Source organism: Filicampus tigris, chromosome 14, assembly GCF_054856515.1.
Source record: "Filicampus tigris isolate MCC_2025a chromosome 14, RoL_Ftig_1.0, whole genome shotgun sequence".
In the NCBI taxonomy this organism is placed as follows: domain Eukaryota; kingdom Metazoa; phylum Chordata; class Actinopteri; order Syngnathiformes; family Syngnathidae; genus Filicampus; species Filicampus tigris.
In genome coordinates this window covers 18,553,483-18,574,559 of record NC_141230.1, presented here as the reverse complement: position 1 = coordinate 18,574,559, position 21,077 = coordinate 18,553,483, and the positions used below count along the sequence as shown (strand labels likewise).

The window sequence follows — 21,077 nt, the reverse complement described above, 5'->3', positions numbered from 1 at the left end:
ATCAAACGCACGTCACGCCACCGCCCCTCTTACATAACGTGTACAAGCGCGAATGTGCTAGCGATGAATGCGGTCGGGCTCTGAGCCAACCCGACGTCACTATTTGGACAATAAATGAGGAATAAGTTTATAGGACGCATGCGGTCTTAACTTGACGTCCAGCCACAAAATTTTGGCTTGGGGGAACCACGGAACATGTGTCATCCCGTTTATAGAAAAGGGTGGCTAACTTCTCTAAATAAACGGCAGATTTTGGTTCCCTGCCGCTTCACACTGATCTGAACCGACTGCGCGAGCGGAAACGTGAAAAAGAAATCAAACTGAGAGATGACTTCAAGAAGCTGTAAAACTCTTCCGTCAAATAAACGCACACACTTTGATTGCAATTTTGGGGGGGGGGGGGGGGGGGGGGGGAATGTGACTCCGACAAATTAGAAGAGAGTTATTAATAAGGCATTTGTCTGGGTGGGTTTTGTTATTTTGAAAAGGTGGAACGCTGACACGGCGTCAAGGGAAAAACCTCAACTTATTTCATGGCGCTTGTTCTTCTTTTGGCTTTTTGTGACTTTCGATGACGGCCGCTTGAATAATACTTCAAAAATTGACCCCCTGGAAAGAAAAAAAAAAATGGTGACATCTACCCTGGAACTAATTATAAATTCCTCCATTATTTCCTATGGGGGAAAAAAAGCGTTTTTAAATCCAAAGAAATTGGATTGTGTTTCTTAGAGGTTCCACTGTGTGAATGGAAGATCCACTAATTCTTAGGAATGGAAAATTTGCATCAGTCAAAACCTCCTATCCTTCCTCTCACCTTCAATTTAAACACACACACACACACACACACGCACACAAAAAAGCTGCTATATCTCAGAGTTGCCAAAAGAGCAAGAAACAAGCTCTGGAAACTCACTCCTCCTTTATTTTTAATGATTTCAACCGCTGGAATACTGGCGGCTGACATCATCTCCCTGAACCAGAACTAATGGGAAATTCCATCGTGTCCTCTGTTAAAACCATCGCATGTGACTATTTAGGATTGTGTTTACGGATATACAAGTAAGCACATAAATTATACAAGCAAGGAGGTGGGGGGGAGAAAAAAAAAAAGGCTCATCCGGTTCATCGAGGCGACAGAGGAGGCAAGAGTGTCGTGCCTGCTAAATATTTCCCATGACCTCAACATATGGTCAAGGCAAATTCTCACTGAAACCGGGAGAGCAGGAAATGGGGGGGTTGGCGGTGCAAGGGAAGGGGCCGTTCAAAGATTGTTGAAAACATCTACAACAACTGTGATTTCGCCGAGATGCGCTCTGTGGAAGGAATGCGAGTCGTGTCAACGACCTTTTGCTGACAAAGGTTGCTTTGTGAGGGCGCGCGCCGCCGAGGACTGCTCGGTAGGGGTTTCGCAGGGACACACCTATGCGGCTCTCATTTTGTCATAAATTAAAAAAAAAAAAAAAAAAAAATTTTAAAAAGTGGCCGTGACAGCTGGGGAGAGGAATGACAAATGGCGCAATGACAAATGCTTGCTGCCGCTTACCTCTTAGCAGAGCTGCGTAGATGAGGCTGTGATAAATGATCATCCATGACTAAGCTCATCGGCTTGGCAAAATTTACCGGACTGGGGGGGGGGGGGGGGGAATAAGTCATGTTTGATTACATCAGCTTGAATGTTGCAATAATAATCTTTTTTTTTTCTACGATAGACAGAGAGATAATGAAGGATAGATACTTGGGAAGAGATAGGTGATAGATGAGATAGCTCACAGGTGTCAAAAGTCGTGGCCCGGGGTCCAAATCCGGCGCTTCGACACAATGTTTCATGCAAACGTACCAAAATTGATAATTGTCTTCACTTTTAAAAAGTGTTCCCAATCCCCTTTTTAAAATCAACGTAATGATATTTGAACAGTTTTTTTCCTGACCTCTGATTCCAAAGGTAACATTCAATTCGCTGCGCTTATTCAATGAGGTGATCATACATTTATTTGGATTCACAGATAGAACAGCCCTCCGAAGGAAACCCTAACTATGATGTGGCCCGTGACAAAAAAAAAAAAAAAAAAAAAAAAAAAAAAGAGTTTGACAACCCTGAGATAGATGCAGAAATAGGGATGGAGAGAGTAAGTGGTAGCTGGAAAAGAAATGCCGTCGATAGTGATAGATGGACATAAAGGGATATAGACCGAGTGAGAAAAAGCGATGCATGGAAAGAGAGATAATGTAGAGGCATAGAGAGAGAGTGATAGAGGGAGATATGATAAAGATGGAGAGAGAGCGAGAGGGGGAGATAAAGCAATAGATGGAAAGAGATAGCGATAGTGAAAAATATAGAGGCTGAGAAAGAGAGGGAGAGTGAGTGATAGAGATGGAGAGAGAGGTCCTGTATACTGTAGCCAGAGATAGAGAGCGACAGGTAGATAGAGAGCAATAGAGATATATACAGAGATAGAGAGAGAGATATAGACAGAGATAGCTAGAAAATTCTTACCGTAAATGCAGACGTTTTTCGAGGCGTTTTTCCACATCCATGAGTTGTCACAGGGATGCGAGTTTGCTGTAACCCGCCACCAACATCAATTTGGGGAGGGAAAAGGGGGGCCTTATTCGTCCGAGTTCGGCGTTTTTCGCCTCTTAAAACAACGCATCCTTCTTTGTTTTTCACCGTGTGAAGCCTGGCATTTGAAGAGTCAAACAGGACTGTACTCGACTCTGGCAACTTTTGTTTTTGCTGCAACTTACATGATCGAGAAGACGCTGCCCGCCTGCCTGCCCGCCTGCCACAGCGCAATGTTAGTCTGTAAAACAAGGAGTGGGGCGTCCCTCCGTACGGTTTGTGTCCATCCTGACAGGGCGTTTCAATCAAATCGTTAGCGTCGGGAGTAACACGCGTACAAAAAAAAAAAGTGCGGAAGCACCGCGCAACCTTGGAAATGTTCACGCGAAAGCCCAAAAAGTAAAGCGTAAGGAAAAGCCGAACAAACTCGCGAACAACAAGTCTTCTTTGCTGGTTTCCATTTGATGAGTACGTTAGTGTGTCAATAGTGACTCCTTGTGGTAACTAGGGGTAATTTCACGATGAACACGAAGTACAGCACTGCACTACAACCTTTACTCACGGTGAACTTAATTGACCTTTATCTTAACTTTTTTAATGCAATGGTTCTCAAACCTTTTACACAAAGTAGACCTATAACACCTTTAAAAATTACACTCCGAGTACCACCTTAATGTTAAATCGAGTGCACTTTTACAGCGCTTTATCTAGACCATATGGTGCCCAAATGATCAACAATAAATACAAAATTAAAAATAAAGTGGAAAAACATTAAGTATCACAGTAGCCCCAAGTGGTCATCATAATTTTTATTTTATATATATGTATATATTGATATAAATGTAAATTTTGCTCTTCAGCTCCTTAGTTAGAGAAGAGCAAGTTGTGCAAGAAGTACATTTCACCCAAAATCCCAACATCCCTCACTATATGTCAGTACTGTGTATTTCACAGTAGAAAATCTCACACATACGCACCACACAAAAATGTCACAAAAGAAATACAGAAATCTCATCTCAGTTTACTGACAAATTTACTTTGGACCTGCTCACTTGAACAAAAAAGCTATGACTGTATTCTACTGTGCGAATGGCAAAAGATGGATACACAGGTTAATCGTACCTTCTGCCAAGTAGTGGAAGAACATTGACTCGGAAACCGATATGCAGTCCAAAAATACATTTGAGTGTGATAAGCGTCCTCATAAGTGGCAGTCCTCATACGGGCGTTAGAGTGGCGGAGACATTGGCATCAGCGCAGTAGAACATCTCCACGCCGTGTGAACAGTCTTGAGGGTTGAGGCTCGTCATCGTCAGTCCAGTTATCATGACGAACACCCCGAGAATAATCAAAATGGTGGGCATCACGTTCTCACGGTGATACCAGCGTCCGGGTGCGAGTTTGAGGTAGCAAGCGGAGGGGATGATGAAGATCAGAGGTGTGGCGCTCAGAGCACCCTGGTTGGTAGAGCAGAACGCCAATGAGATAAAAAAAAAAAAAAGAATCGAACCAAAAATAATAAAGCTTCACATAACAATTAGGAGTTATGACTTACATTCAACTCTAAAACAATTCCCAGACAGTCGTAGGCCAAAGATATCGCTGTGCAAACTGCAACGATGATCACCGTTACAGAGATGTGTTCCACTTTTGAAAGCTCCCGACCACAAATCGAATTTGAAATCACCTGAGGAGAAGAGAGTGTAGATACGCCTGAAGAGCGAGGAGCGTTTTGTACTTTTAGAGTTCTGAAGTCAGCAAACCTGTGTAAATTAGTGGAGCCCAAAGTAAAACAAACATGGTGCATTGGCATTTAGCTCTTCTGCTTCAAATTAGCCCCAATTATAAATACTTTTAAATCCAGGTTAAAAACTATGCTTTTTTTGCCTCCATACCTATGATGAAGATCTTTTTGTGTCTACACCTGGGGATGTGAGGAAGGGAATTTTGATTAATTATTAGGTGAAGAAATTTATAACAGATCTGACTTTGACTTTTAGAGCATTCCTATAATCATTTTTTTTTTCAAACTCATACCCTTGCGCTGTATGTTCTTTATTAATTTTAGTAAAGTGCTTTTCTTTATTTCTGTACTTTGCTTTTAACTGTCTTAAATTGGTCTGTTTTTCTTTAAATGTTGCCTTCAAATATTGTTTTGTAACTATATGAAGCGCATTAGGTTACTTTCTCTCTGAAATGTGCTCTATAAATAGAGCTGCTTGCCTTGCCTTACTTCTCGTTTCTTGCTAAATGAGCGTGCTCCTTTCGTTTCGCATAAAATCTGTAGGTCTACCAAAATTGCTCTTTACTTAATATAAAAAAAATTTTTTAAAAATCACATAAGCCCTTTTTAACATCCACTCTTAAAAGTGACGTGTTTAAAGTAACACGAGTGAAATAGCTAACACAGCATTGGGTCCAAAATATGAGCCCATGCTGCGTTATTTATTTAGATTTTGATTCAACAAGTGGTAGCAACAACTCATACTTCATTCTTAAAACTGTTAAAAACTGGGTTAAAAGCAACTCTAATTGTGTGAACTAGCTGGTGACATCTGGTGGCGATGGCACGTCATTACAACGCTTCCCAAGCCTGAAACTGTGTGATTAATTGCGTCAGAGCCTTGGGCATCAAATGCACACAAAAAACGCAAAAACCGAGTTAACTCCATGTTGGGGTTGTACTAGTAGATTATAAAAAACGATTTAAAACAATGTAGGCATCAAATGAGTTAAATATCTTAAAACACGCTCAAGGAGGGCAGAATCCTACGGAATAATTTAAAAAGTACAGCTTACCTCTCGAGTAACAAAACACTCCAGCGGAAACGTTGTGATGATGCTGAGGCCAAAACAGAAGCGACCGAATGTTGCCAAGTTATCATTTCTGCAGTAGTTCTCAAATATGTCCCCTGGCCGCACGACGATAAAAGGCATTCAGTTTGTGACACCGAGATAAAACCACATGCTGATACATACACATACCTTGCGTGTAGCCCGTAAAGGTGACATAACCTGCCAACGCAAACGCGGCGCTGATTATGAGCGCCGAGCCAACCGAAATGTGCGTGACCCGAGTCCAGTTGGTTAGCGTGGGCTGCTCCAGAGAGCCGTAGATCAGAAAGCTGTTGTGGTGACATATGAAGGCTGAGGAGAAACACAGGAGGAGAAAATCTGAGCTGAAACCCCCGGCCCACAAAGCGCTGGCTATCAAATTGGGAGTTTAAAAAATACATATTATTCCGTCGCACACTCACGGCAGACAACGAGGCACTCTAAAGCAGACACACCAGCAAACTATTCAAAGGGAAGCTGCGTTTTCAGGGTGTAAAAGCATTTGCGCCGGACAACTGCCGATGCAAGCAAAGGCACTCAAGTTTTGATATAGTATGTCCGAGTGCGTCACGGGAAAACTGAAACAGTTAAAACGATTCACAATCTTTTGCTTTTTTTTGTGTCCTGACTCTTTCACATCCACAATGTAAAGCGTTTGAGGTCCCTTGTGATCTCGTTGACAGTTACATTGCTATCTTACAAAGCGTGCCTTTTCTTAGGGCAGCCATTGCCGCCTTTAGGACAAAGAACCATTCCTGCCTCTTTTCTCTTTGCAGGGATTTGTTTTGGGTTTTCTCCTTGCCGCAAGCAAATCCCACACTCGATGCTCTCCCATCAATAGATTTGTTTCAATGGCCATTATTCTCCCTGAGGTTCATGTGACAAAAAACAAGTTAGCAATGGAAAAAAAAAAAAAACAATCGTGAATGAAATGCTCCGTAAGGGAATAAACTGCTTTTTGTCTCTGATTCATTGATCGCAGTTGTCATCAGCAAACAAAAGTTTCAAAGCGGTTAGAGCGTTGTAGTTGTTTTTATATCATTTAGTGAAGGCCAGCCAGCGAATAGCGAAAATCAAAGTATAATTGACGTCTATTTAAATCCAATGGGATATATATATTTTTTTAAACAAACCCCTAAAAATCGTCAAAAATATAGATAAACATTCATTATAAGTTTGGGGTACACAGGGGGGGGGGGAATCCAGGAAAAAACTCACCCATTGTCTAAAAACAACTCACCAAAAGACATGACGCCGACTGCCTGAATTGAGTTCCACTTTGCAAAAAGCCACGCGTCCTCCGTCGGGGGACTAAACAAGAGGCCGCGATAGTGTTTAGTCGTCATCATATTCTCGCATTGCGCTATCAGCGCTTCATAAACGTAAACATTGGTGTAATCGTACATTACAGGTTCCAAGGTGGCTGCTCTGACGATCACAATGGCGACGATGATTATTGTCAGTATCATTGACAGGAAGGACACCTAGTGACACACATGGATGTTTTACGGGCAACTCAAAAACGATCCTTGGAATTCTGTTCGAAAGGCACTCACCTTGCCCAGTCGCTCTATATTTCGATAAAGTGAAAGGGGCAGTGTGCATAAGACGGTGGACATGACGATGACAAAATGGCGGTCGGCGATGATGTGATCTGGTCCAACTGTGGACAAAAGCCATTTCAAGCACTTTTGCGTTGGGCACAAGTCCGAAATGCGGAAAACAGGAATACTGGCAGTGTACCTCCAGGAATTCTCTGAAATACTTTGGTCAGTGTGTCCCCCGTTGTTATGTTGTAGCTGATCATAGCTGTGGAAAGAAAAAAAAGCAGAAAGTCTCAAGTGGTATAGATCATTTGTGGAGATTAATTGTATTTACTCGTTGCTTGTATCCTTACATGACTTACCAATGAACGGGTACAGGAACTGCAGCACTGATAAAACGAGGAATCCCGGAAAACCAAATGTGCTTTGGACCAGCGACTGGTAGCTGTTTGTCCCTGACAGGTTGCCTCCTTTAATGAGTAGGATGATCGTGTAGTCTGCCATGACACACACAAGCATACTGTCACTGTGGCCCGATGACTCCGAATGAAGATTGGAATGATGAAAATGACGCATTCACTCACCTGTGATGAAGGCGACAAGGATCAGAAGCAAAAAGCCGAAAGGGAGCCCTGCTTGGTTCAATGCGTACGGTAAACCTGGTTTCAATTCAAATACAGTACATTGTTTTTTTTTAAAAAAACGCCCAATATATCGTGAGCTGACCCACTAATTTCATAACAACTGGAAATAACATTGTGAATAAACAAGCAAGCCTCTGTGGTGTCTTTTAATAGTTTTCTGCTTTGAGTGTTGATTCACATTATTTTTAACTGTTTTTTTTTGTTTTTTGTTTTGTTTTTTTGGAATTACTGTGTCAGAGCGGGGCAAATTATTTTCCTAAATTTTAAAAAGTTAGTTCAACCACATATTGCATATTACAATATCGAATGCATAGATGAAATCCTAGTGCTGCTTCTTTTCGCTTGAAACTGGGGTTACAGAGATTGCATGACGCAGCAGAAATTCAGCGCGTTTTGGGGGGGCTGAAAGAGCTCAAGGGGGGCCAAACAGGCGCTGGTCATATGATCAGAGGCTTTTACCGCTGCACAGCCTCAATGTTATGCAAGCTTGTTTACACACCAAGTTAGAGTACTGACTATTAAAAAAAAAAAAAAAAGAATCACAAAATAACTATTAAAGACCACTTTAATCAAGCATATGCATTTCAAATGGGTTAAGAAATGAATATTTAGTCATTTAACCTTACCTATCACCCCAGATCCGATGATGGAATTGACAAAATTAAAGCATGCACTGATCATGGAATATCTTGCTTCCCTTGTGGCTTTTGGTGAGGAAATTAAAGCGATTCCTTGTTCATCGCTTAATAACTGCAATGTAAGAAAACAAAGCAGCGATTAAGGCAAGAAGCAATCTTGTGTTGTGTGTTGCATTTAAGCTTACCTGCTGAGCCATTGGGAGCACCTGCTGGTCCGTGATGGTGCTTTTGTTGCTTGTCTGAGTCCCTCCAGTGAGAAAATGTCACACTCATGCTGGGAAAACTTCCCTTTTAACGCCACTCAAGATTTTCAAAACGTCTCTGCAACGCCCCCAGCAGGTTGCCAGTGGAGTCAAACTGTTAAGCAAGGCCAAGAGCAACGGCACGTCACCTCCCAGCTGCTGCATTCTAACATTTACTGCACGCAAGGAAAATCTGGTATTAAATGATTAATAATGTAAGCGTATGGCAATTTTTGACAACCACTTGTTTCAGCTCAGAAAAGCGAAATAATTGGATCAATCTGAGGACTCGTGGGACAAAGGGCGAGTGTTTCCCCGCTGAGAGAGTTTTTGGGTGAATGGTGAGAGAGGCTCAAGCATGCACACTGACATCATTCTGCTGTATCTCAACATCTACAACATGGATATGGATATAGGAAGCACTGTTATAACAATAATGTATTACCGATTATTTGCTGGAAGGCAGGGATTCAGTCCAAAAATGATCATTTATTCCCTAGAAATAATCTATCATTTGTTCATCCATTCATGCCAGCGATGTATAGTGACAGGCAGTTCAAAGAGTGTTGAAAATAATCAGGTCATTTCAACCCGTGTATCAATTTTTTTTTAACGTGTTTGTTTGCTGGCGTATAGTGGCGGAGCTGGACGGTGGCCTGGGGTAACTTTGCTGCTATTTTCACATGATGCAGTATCTTAATAACCTTGATACTCTGCCACAATTCACTTATGTTAACAACACATTTAAACAACAAACTTATGATAACTTTATATAACCTTTCGCATGTGATACATTTGCATGTAATTATTTAATAATGTATTATTATCATTATTCATTTCGATCTTTTTATTTAACTTTTATGTGCAATACATTGTAATTGGATCATTATTTGAGTTCGCAGTGCCAATGTTCAAACTGCGCATAATACAGTGGCTAACAAAAATATTAAATGTACTCTTTAGTTATAAAATCTCGTTTTTGTATGCACACTTGTGATTTACTACCCTGCTGCATTTTAATATTGGTCATTATGATAGTAGATGGAGAACATCATATTTTTTGAGGCGCTACTTTTGAAAATGGAGGCGAGTCACAGTTCTCGAGGCATTTCTGAGTTATCACCAGCTGTCACCACCAGATGGCGACATCACCGCTGATGACGTCCCGAGTCGAAGCCCCTCCAAATTCTAAAAGCGCTGCAAAAAAGCGCCCGTTGTGCAACAAATGTCAAACTTTTTGGGAGAAACTTTTTTTTGCCTCCTAGTCCATCATTTAGTCGCCTTTCAGACAAAATGAGTTCCCTTATTCCTACCGGTGATCCTTTTAAAACAAAATCGATAATAGTAATAATATAATCAGACATGTTCTCTTGCTCATGTCTATATTCTCTACCGCCTTCATACATGCGCACATTTTACTAGGAGTTTAACGCACTAGTCTAATGGACTAGAACGTGAGGAGTGGTGCTGGTGTCTGCCCTCTTTTGGTACCCAGGAAGCTGAGAGGTCCACCACCAGTCAGACAGGCGCACGGAGGGCGGATGAGAGACTCTCTCTCTGGCGAGCTCTCTTTTTCTAATAGGCTCTTTCCTCTTGGAAATCATTGGAAGCAAGCGTGCTACCTACTACGAAAACGGACTTATTTGTTTCTTTTAACAACTACTTTCCTCCCCTTTTGTGTGTGTGTGTGTGTGGCTCTCTGAAGTTCTAAATAGGACATTTTCAGGAGCGTCTTGTTATCTGGAAATGATGGGAAACTAATGGTAAGTACAACACGATGTGTGCTTCAGTTCTATCTATCTATCTATCTATCTATCTATCTATCTATCTATCTATTTATCTATCTATCTATCTATAACAATTAGGAATACGCTTCTAATATATTGTATTATCTTGTTTATTGCTTTGCATTATATATTCAGTATGTAATAAATCAGCTGTGTTTGAGAGATTAACCATCCTAAATCATTATTATTTTTAATGTCACTGTTTGCTTATTCAGTTTTTTTTTTTTGGGGGGGTGGGGGGTGGGGGGTCGACAGATGAGTCTCTCCACCGAAGGGATTCGTGGCCAAGCATGAGCTATAGTGCAGTCGTTAATGGGCATGGCAGCAGTTCTAAGGCCACACTCCAGCTCAGAGCACTTCCTGTTTGCATGGCTGTCAACAGCCTTATTAGATTGCCGTCAATTACAGCCTGTCCTGTTTGCTTTCTTGCCAGACTGTAGACATCTGTGCGCGCCGTCGCCTATGGAAGCTGGCACGTCAAACATCTACGCGTAGGCAAGTGTGTGTTGGCGGTTCCTGGTCGCCAACGCCCTAAATGAGCCACAGCTTAATCGTGTTGTCTGCAAAGAGGCAAAGCAATGGTGGGGAGCACTTAAAGAGAAGTCCCATAGGAGGTTACAGATTTGATAAAGTGATGCACCCTGAACGGGGTTTGTCGTAAAAAGCACATTTTTTATATAGTTTCAGAGACACTGTAAATGTCCACCTGACCGCCACCCAAAGCGAGGGGAGCGTATGGAAACTTCTTTGCGCATGTATTTAATATCCATGTAGTAGTCTTTAGTCTTCACTGGTAAGACAATTCAGTGCACTAGTAGAACAACTGCGTCTTACTAATAACACACACACTACTGTAAGATATTTTGGTGCACTATTAGGACAGCTTTGGCATACCAGTGCGACAACTTCATGTTCCCAGTTGCGCTTGTAGTTCGACTATTGAAGAGTACGAGTAGGTGCAGTTGTCAACTAGTGCAGTGTTGCATACTAGTAGTAAGACACAGTTGTTCTACTAGTGCACTGAATTGTCTTATTAGTGAGGACCATGAGTGTAATAAGGACCTTAAGATGGGTATTGGATAAAGTACACTGTAAAAAAACACTAGCAGAAAATTAAATTCTACTAACGAAAATGGGTAACACTAATTGCTAACTGTGTGCCGGGTCAACCAGTGAGATTATAAAATTTTACTTGCCCACTTCTAGCGTGTCACCAGTAGTAGTGCACAGATGTCAACTAGTGCACCTCTGCCTCACTAGTAACATGTAGCTGTCCTAACTACTCGTATGTCAAAGTTGTCCTGCTAGTGAGCGGAAACATCTTACAGTAGTGGAGAAAAACATTACGAGGAATACACAGTGGTCCCACTAGCGCTCTGAACTGTCGTACAAATGAGGACAAAAAGCCTACCAGTACATGGAACTTAATCTAGGTATCGAGACTACTGACAGCTTTCCATACATGCCTACTGAGCTTAGTATGCGGTTCTGTAGCAGCACAGTAGTTTCCTATAGCGAGGTTTGTACTAGTGGCACTAGTAGTGACAAAAACATTACTGGTAAGTCACAGTCGTTCTATTAGTTCCTCGTAGTTTTCGGGTTATGCACTGATTAGTCTTTAGCATTAAAGATTAGTTTTCAAAATTGTTCAAAATTGCCTAAAACGACATAATCGTAATGGATCCTATTGATGCTGCTTTTTCAATCAAAAACGTGCCTTCCAATTTGCCATTTATTTTTATATGCAGACACTGTATATCGCATAAAGAAACAACTGTCCTGTTATATCATATAGTCTGCTTGTGTAAGATTCAATTTCAGACCTTGTTGAGAGCACACATCACAAACCTCCCAGCAAGGTCCAAAAAGCACACTCACATCAATTTCATGTTATTATAGACATGTGTGTTCCTTGTCAACAACAATTTGCCAGTGTTGACAAAGGCAGTAGAGACAGTCATCAATAACTGCCAGTGTTCTTAAATCTACTCGCTACAGAGTCTCCAAACTACTTCTAATCATCCATTTTATGGGTCAACTGAGAGATTTGTTTTAAATATTCAACACTTGCACTGCATGTTTTATAATCTAGCAGGCTTACGGAGTTTAACAGACAGAGCGGTAGTCAAAAGTGATACTTTTGTCTACAAAATGTTTTTTTGCTTATTTTTCTCAAACAAATTTTTTTTTTGGGCTTATTTTTCCTCAAACAAGTTTCTCAAAACAGTATCTGGTGAAGGTCTGTACATTGCGCACTTGGGAAAGTTGAACGTACGGTGATGTTTGGTCAAGTCGGTGTTGCCGACAAGTTGTCGATAAAGTGGAGTGGCTCGATTTGAAGCTTCAAAGTGCCAGCGCGTATCTCAAGTGGAGTGTAATGAGTTGCTAGTGGATGAATGATGCACGCGGCGACCTCACTGGGTGAACATTCGGTCAAGGTTAACCCCACTTTTGCTCTTTTGAAATGTGATCAGACACCTCCGTCGGCTGCTTTTCTCACTCGGTCCAGTCCCTGCAGGAGTATTCTCACATGTGAGGTATTTCATTAGTACTTTGGAAGCAAAAATGATACGGACAAGTAACAGTCTGCGGTCACACCGACACCCGACCGATCCAAGCAAAAAGCCTTCAAAACTTCCTAAAAACCAACTGTTTACATCAACTGTTTATCCAAAGCTCTTAAGAGTTATGAGTGATGCAATAAAAAAAAGTAGTGAGCTGACTAGAGGCAATGTAATAGTAAATCTGCATGCAAACTTACCTTCATGGCTGACCAGTTCCTTCTGCACCGAAGCATTACAGCTATCCATAATAGGTGTACTGAAATGTATCTAACTTAATTATTTTTCCTAGTAATTGCCTGAAACAAATCCAGACTTTCAAATCTTGACGCTCCTGCAGAGTAAGAAAGTTTTACCCCACTTCTCAGACGACTCAAGTATCTACAGTACACTTGTTCTCATGCTATTTTCAACACTTTAAATTGGTTAACACTGGCCAACATGAAATTTTATTCCGAAATGGCTTTGTGTTTCTTAACGTATTTTTGAGACTGATTAAAAAAAAAAGTACTTTTTTTCTAGCACATAAGTTGTTTGATTTATCTTAATTTTTTGTTTTCAAGTTTGACCTATATAGCTTGTGCAATATGGATTTTATTATGCATTGTAATTCATAGCTGTGACGCCTCAGAAAAAAATTCCACCCATTAATGAACCTAACACTACATTCATAAATATTATAAAATCTATGACTATATTACACATTATTATTATTATGTAGAAAACCTGATGTGTTAGAGAGATTCGAAACCAGCAGTTTAATTGCACCGCTGATTAAAATGTAGTAAAAATGTGTTGACCAGTGTAATGCATAAAAATAACAGACAACAGACAATGTGGGAACAAACCAACATGCATCGATTTGTGGAAACATTAAATATACAAAAATTGGACATTTGGGGTTTCCGACTGACAGGGATGATATGTATATCTACAGAAAGAATGCAAAACTCTATCAATAATTTTCATGCCTTCTGAAGACACTTAACAATTTTGATTTTACCAAATTGCAAACAACGCACACACTTTTGACCTTTCGGAGCCATTGCTACAACTGAATAAAAATATTGTTAACTACTACTACTATTGCATTGTTGTGTAGTATTTGTAAAGGTGCCCAGCAAATGGCCGGGCTACCGCTGTTAAATTTGATCCAATACAAGAGCTATGTCAAAAACTATGCCTTTACAATGTCACTGTCATACAGGTATTAACATAATGTTTATTACTGCGGCTGTCGTGTTTGCTGTGTATAGAGAGCTAAAATCTCTTGTGGCTAAATCTACAGTAACTAAAGCATTAGAATCAGCTGTCAGTATGTCAACTTGATAATGCACTGAATAAATCTGAATGAATACCTCTTTTACGATGTAATTCTCGGCCATCTTTACCAGGATAGAAATCTGAATTCATTTTTGAGAGGGTCCCAGACATCAAATCAAAACATACTTCAAATACCGTATTCAGTTACCCCAGTCAGTGATTATCAAATGGACAAAAAGACTTCCTTAAACGAGTCTTTAAAAGTTCATATCTGGATATCCAGTTGTGATCCACTTTGAAAAACACTGCAATACATATTGAAAGTTGCCAGCTCTCACTCCGCTGCTGCCATTATGTCACACGTGTGCAGCCCTGTGCTGTGGGCACTTGATTGACCAGCTTTGTTTGGGATTGATTTCTTGCTTCGCAATGCAAAGTGTGGAAGTATACTATTACACTATTAAACCGAAGGCAAAAGCTCTCAGTGGCAGAGCGCTGCAGTCTGAAGTGCATTCATATTTAATAGAGCAATGGGCTCCCTCACACATCACAGCAGTCAAGCCTATTAGGAGGATGAATCTTTTCATGCTGCTAAGGGAGGGAAGTCTCACCTGCGATCCATCATAGTCATGTCAAATCTTAATTTTATCCACTGAGAGGGCGGGGGATATAATTAGGTCTAATTTTACCTCCCTTGGTAGAAATTTAGATGTGCCCTCTCTGGATCATGGCTCCTTAAGACGGCAGGTTCTGGTATAAGAATTGACGGCAACTGCTTCATGCCTCTGGTTTGATCAGTCAATTTTAATCTTAAGGGGCACTTGATAACGATTATTATTTTTGATAATCACGGTCCTCACAGCTACCTAGTGACCAAAGCGAAGACAATCATTTCCGATCACGTGATTGGTATTTGTTTGCTCGCAATGTTGGAGGTCGAGATTGGGAGGATAAGATAGGCTTGAAATGGCAAAACTAGCAGACATCTGCTTGTTTTAATTTGTTTGTTTTTCTGTATATATATAGTTAGCATCAGATTTGTTAAACATTTTCCAATCTCCTTAGATGTGCTAAAATGTGGGCTAAATGGTGACAAGTTATGGAGAAACCTTACTAATATAAAAAACTATAGGCGCCACACGATTCAAACATTTCTCACAGCCTAACTTGGTACGAAGTCAAGCGGAAATAAAACCAAGATTGTTTCACTTATTTAGCAGCTAGCTACATTAAATTTGTCAGCTAAATTAGCTAAAACAGCGATGACTTTGCCTAACATTGACCTCAAGACTAGTTAGCTGTTAGCATATTGGAAGTCATCCGTTTTTCGGTTAATGAATCCTGTATTTCTGTTTTAATATTATACCATGGCAACAAGTGCCTGATATACAACACAAGTTATATATTTTATAAATCTGTGTATAATACTCAACCAAAATTAAGATGTGTACTGTTACTAAGTGTTAAAGCGTACCTTCAATGAAGTGCTCAGAGCAAACAGGGATGTATGGACACATCCAGCCAGATTGAGATCAGCTCTGGTGATTCACGAAAGAACAATCTCCGTCTTTTCCTTGACAAAAGTTCAGTCGTCTCTCCTTGATTCCAAATTGGTGAAATAATACTTTGTCCCTACCACCTGTACTTTTGCAGCCAAACACCACACAGTAATTCACCAATGATGATGTTAGCTATCGAATTTATCTTTTCGAACACTCAGTAAGGTAGGTGGATGGATGGATGGATGGATGGATGGATGGATGGATGGATGGATGGATGGACAGATTGATGGATGTTGACCAGGAGCAAATCCCAATTGCCCTTTGATGTGAGCCGTCGGCCAATCTTGTGTCTGCTATCATTCAGTAACAATTGGACTCTTGTTTTGGCACAGACAAAATATTCACCTAAAAGCAAGATGAGCCTTAATTTGAGCCACTGAGAACTAGAGTGTGCTAGCTCCATATATGCCATTTTGCAGGAGAGTGATTTAAAGTTTTATAGCTGCAGTTAAATCTGGGGGATTTATATTTTGGTGATTTATATGACAATGTCTGGAGTTGGGCATGATTTGCCATGGGCTACAAGGGAGAGAGAGGTGTGTGGCGGACTCATGAGAGTAGTGTCGGGTGAGTTGGCTGTGAGAGGTGTGACCACTTTAGCTGATTGCTCTCCGTTTTTACTCATGCAGTAGGGTGTTGGCCTCCAGTGTTGGTTTGTATCACAAAAAGAGAAGGACTTTGGCCAACATTTTGTGGTCAACATTTTGTGGTCAACTTAACAGAGACTGGCGAACCTTTTGTGACTTTTTTTGTTATGGACATTTTGACTTTTCGTTATGAAGAAATACTGTGTTAGCGAACTCATGGAGGTAGCGAAACGGCTACAAAATGATTATTTCTTCTGGATACTTGTTTTGAAGGAAATTGTGGTTTTCCTCAGATTTTAGTTCATTCAAAGCCACTTTCAAATCTATCAATATTTCATAGAGATAAAATTCACTTATACTATTAAGCCCTAGCTAAAGTGCTACTTACTTTCTGAGTCTTCTATCAATCTCTGAACTTCACTTTTGGTAATGTTTTGGTGGGAGGAAGCCTGGGTACATGGAGGTGGCCATCTTATTTTCTTATTAAAGACTCTGGTGGCTGGAATATATCCCACCTGGTCGCCACAGTCCGCCATGATGAAAGGTGCTAGTTACAGGCTAGCTTGTGAAGCTAAGCATAGGAAAAGTGAAATTACAAAAAATATTTTAATAGCGTACCGCCACAATTCACTACTGGATAGTTTTTATACATTTTCAGTACTATGTAACTTCAAACATGTATGAAGCATTTAGAAACAAATCACTGTATTCACTTTACACGGACTTTGGGGTTAGCCTAGTCTCGTGTTAAGTGGTTCCCAGTGTATTTCCTTCTTGTTTGGACAGGATATGAAAGTTCCTAAGGCAAAACCAGAATCTGAAGGGATCCATTGAGAGACTGAAAGTCAAAGAAAGGGACAGATGTGGACGTCCTTGGAAATTTTCATGTTGTGTTCACCTGTAAAGGTTGTATGCATCTTAGGTTCATTGTGAAATTTCAACCGTAAACCGTAAATGATGTATATATATGACTGTTCAAGAGTTTTGGGCTAGGTGGAAATGAAGATCGACTGGCTAAAACACTGGAAACGACCGTTGGTCATCAAGAATTCAATCAAACATATTGCGTCGAATATAAGTCACAAAATGTAAAGTTCTTTTGCATTAAAGCAATAACGCTTCTCTGTCCAGACCTTTTTCATGCGGGAGGCTAGCTGTGCGCTCTGAAGGTGCAGGATGAAAAGATGGCACAGCTGCTTGTACCGCCAGGACCAGACAGCTTCCGCCGCTTTAGTCGCGATTCCCTCGCGGCCATCGAGAAGCGGATCGCCGAGGAGAACGCCAAAAAGCCAAAGGGAGAGAAGCGAAAGCGCAGCGACGAGGATGAACCCAAGCCTAGTCGCGACTTGGAGGCGGGGAAGTCCGTCCCCCTGGTGTACGGGGAGGTCCCGAAAGGAATGGTCTCCACACCGGTGGAAGACCTGGATCCCTTCTACAGTAATCAGAAAGTAGGTTTGCTCAAGCAACTAACTTAATCGATCATATGACCCAATGAATTTCTCTTTGGTTTGGATGGATGGAAGTAGTCAGGACCGATGTGTCTTGACCAGAAAACAGTAAAAACGAGATGCGAATCAACAGTCTCCAAAATGTGATTAGTGATTTGTTGAGTCTGTTGAGTGAACCGCAGCGCCGAGTGGTCGTAAATTTGCTGCAAAGTGCTGATATGATTGGTCGACTGTCTTTTGTTTCCCAGACCTTCATAGTAGTAAACAAAGGAAAATTCATCTTCCGGTTCAACGCTGCTCCCGCCTTGTACCTCCTGAGCCCCTTCAACCCCCTTAGAAGAATATCTATTTGGATTTTGGTCCACTCATATCCTTTTTGTAATGCTTGCTTGCCTTTTTTTCTTCTGTGATGCTACCTTGGTAGACTGGGATTACTCTTTGTGCTCTTTAGATTTTACAGGTGTAGCTAATGTTGTGGCCAACTTGAGTAACGCATGCACAGTGTTGACTCTATGACATGCTTTTCCTTGACACCTGTGTGCACATTGTTCAGCCTGGTGATCATGTGCACTATCATCACCAACTGTGTATTTATGACACTCAGTCGACCACCTGACTGGGCAAAGAATGTCGAGTATGTTGTTTCTTTGCTCACACAATGAATCTAAGACTATAAGCTGCTGATACTCTTACAGTTTAACATTCTTTGTTTCCAACAGATACACATTTACTGCAATTTATACATTCGAGTCCCTCGTTAAAATTTTAGCCCGAGGGTTCTGCATAGGGAAGTTCACCTTTCTTAGAGATCCATGGAACTGGCTAGACTTCTCTGTCATTGTCATGGCGTAAGTATTTTCACACGGAAATGTTTGTATGTTTGCCGAAGTGAGTATGTTTTCTCTTGAACGATCATCAACCTCACTTGCCACAACCTAAAGTCCACACATACACAGTAGTAGTAGCATCTCAAATCTCTAAAACGGGGCCTTGTGAGGCACTTGTATCCTGGCATAAGTCACTCCCTTCGCGCTTTAGTTTCGCGTCACTGGTTATCCGGCACAATTGTGATGTGCCGTTAGCTAGCTAGCTACGCCTATACCATGCAAATGCATCTTCCTTCAGATGGCCATTTTAGATTGTCTCGTAGTCAACCATGAGGGTACGCACATCACCCCAAGGAAGGACTTTTTTTTTAAGTCCGCACACTGGGGTTTAGAGCGCCTCATTGTCAGCTCTGAGTATCCACAAAAGCGGAGAATGGCTTGATTCATATTTAGTGTTTATTTTGATCATTCAAATTTGGCAAGAGTTGTTAACAACACCCTGCTCTGTGATGTCAAATTTAGAAGATATATTTATTCTTACACACTTTATAGGCCCTTCGCTGATTGCATGTTGTTCTGTTCATTATTCTTTCTCAGTTTTTAATCGTAAGTTTCCCTGTAGGTATGTCACCGAGTTTGTAAACCTTGGCAGTTTCTCAGCTCTTCGCACATTCAGAGTGCTGAGAGCCTTGAAAGCTATTTCTGTGATTCCAGGTAAGCCGTAAATGTAATACACATTCACTTATCTGCATGACCATAAGAACATTACATGTCATAGTCTGTGAGTCGACTGTTTTCTGTCACTGTTCTCACTGATACACTAATTACGGAGCAACCCGGCCAAAATCAAATGAACTGTATCGAGAATTTGAATGTCTCAGATATCTAATTTTATATTTACCTGTTGCTAGAAAGCAAAGAGCGGAGAGTCTCTTGCTAAAATGCGCAGGTGCAATCGGTGAATGAGGCAATCGATCGTTGCCAACAGCTGCTTAAAATACATTCACTCTCTCTATCCAGAGCTGGGCATCGTCCCTCTGTCCCGAGTTTCCGTCCTTCATATTTAATGGACCCACACGGTCCCAGTCGGTCAAAGTCAGCCAACCGGCGTCGAGAACGGACTTAACCGATACCACGTCACACGCAGGTGCCGCACTCCTGACACGCAGTCGAGTATGGAAAAAATAAAAAATAAAACAGTGTTGTGTACCTTGCGGTCCCACAGACACAATGACATGTGCCCCATATTCTTTTTATTTCACCGATCACTACGTCGTGCGTGAGTGTGTCTGTTATTTTTGTTTGATATTTTTTCTTCGTTTGGGACCACGTGGGCCGATTAAATATGCATGACGGAAGCTCGGGGACGGAGGGACGATGCACAGCTCTGCTACTATCGTCGATTTCTTCGCTTTGTAACAATCTGCTGTTTCCTTGACAACCGCACCATGTTTTTGTGGTTTACTAAAACATAACACAGTACAGTATATTGCATGTGGAGTACATGACATGGCCTAACAATGTTACTACGTTTGGTAGGCTTGAAGACCATCGTGGGTGCACTGTTCCAGTCAGTAAAGAAGCTTTCTGATGTGATGATCCTCACTGTCTTCTGCTTGAGCGTCTTTGCCCTCATAGGGTTACAACTGTTCATGGGCCATTTAAAGCAAAAGTGTGTGTTCATGCCAGTATACAATAATTCCGCCATCAATGGCACATTTTCCAATGGGACCTACATGAATGAAACAGACTATAGTGCTCAGGAAGAGGCTTTCAACTGGACTGAGTACTCACTTGATAATAGTGAGTATTTGAAGCCGCCCGTTCAACCATTCTACCAGAGTAAAAGAAAAAAAGAAAAACCTAAGCACTCTATTATGTGGAAGGGGTAGTTCTGGGATTCCACTTACCATTGGTGGCCGTCCCTGCTGGACTAAACATGATTATTATGATTAAGTATTGACCTATATTTACAACCTAAAAATTCTATTCTATTCATTTCGTAGCATTTCTATTAGCTACACAATTGGGCTGACTAGCTGGCCAACAATTTTGTTTTGTCCTGTGATTTTTTGGTCAGAGCAAAACTGTTAAAGCCAATTTCGATTACCACCACATGTCTGTAGCTACCTGCACACTCATTCGAATTTCTGTATGCCCGCAATGGGTGCTAGAAGAGGGGAAATTGACTTGGTTTTGGACCAGGGGTGTGCACAGGCCCACCCAGATTGACAGACTGCCCACCCAGTGTGATTCATGAAAAATATATATACTTTATAATGTTTAGTAAATTATTAAATTATTTTTGAATTTGTGTTTCGCCGTTTTTTTTAATTTTATTGTATATTAAGAATGGCATAATTGTGGTTGTCTAAGGAAGATCTGAACTTTGTCATTTTATTTGAATATGCAATATGTCGGGATAGGAGCATTGTGCTGAGTGAGAGAAATATTCAGGCCCACCCATTAGCCACGTTCTGGCTCCGCCCCTGTTTTGGACATACTTCAAAATCTGATTTCAAGGCGAACCTTTGCAGAAACGCTTGACGTTTGAGGGAGAGCTTGGCTAACCCAGAGGC

General features: G+C 41.1%; 2 protein-coding genes across 6 annotated transcripts in view; one reads left to right on the top strand and one right to left on the bottom strand.

Moving 5' to 3' along the window:
• Positions 1 to 3,354: 3,354 nt before the first annotated feature.
• slc38a11 (solute carrier family 38 member 11) lies at positions 3,355 to 21,062 on the bottom strand. 5 transcript variants are annotated; one of them, XM_086050806.1, is made up of 12 exons: positions 10,657 to 21,062; positions 8,407 to 8,578; positions 8,210 to 8,333; positions 7,524 to 7,598; positions 7,302 to 7,436; positions 7,139 to 7,204; positions 6,952 to 7,058; positions 6,636 to 6,879; positions 5,546 to 5,707; positions 5,360 to 5,472; positions 4,116 to 4,247; positions 3,355 to 4,017 (listed from the first exon to the last, which is right to left on the bottom strand). In XM_086050806.1, exons 2-12 carry the CDS (start codon positions 8,416 to 8,418, stop codon positions 3,778 to 3,780), a joined length of 1,410 nt encoding a protein of 469 aa, XP_085906932.1. In that variant the 5' UTR covers positions 8,419 to 8,578; positions 10,657 to 21,062; the 3' UTR covers positions 3,355 to 3,777. The 5 variants fall into 5 exon arrangements, with proteins under 5 accessions (XP_085906932.1, XP_085906934.1, XP_085906935.1 ...); XM_086050808.1 differs by having other exon boundaries at positions 12,526 to 21,062; XM_086050809.1 differs by having other exon boundaries at positions 12,669 to 21,062.
• LOC147136673 (sodium channel protein type 2 subunit alpha-like) overlaps positions 18,205 to 21,077 on the top strand; it is a 20,944-nt gene continuing 18,071 nt past the window's right edge. The window contains exons 1-4 of the mRNA XM_086050811.1: positions 18,205 to 18,305; positions 18,391 to 18,519; positions 19,121 to 19,212; positions 20,038 to 20,301. Coding sequence (XP_085906937.1) covers positions 18,235 to 18,305; positions 18,391 to 18,519; positions 19,121 to 19,212; positions 20,038 to 20,301 — 556 coding nt within the window. The 5' untranslated portion in view covers positions 18,205 to 18,234. The remainder of the gene's footprint in view (positions 18,306 to 18,390; positions 18,520 to 19,120; positions 19,213 to 20,037; positions 20,302 to 21,077) is intronic.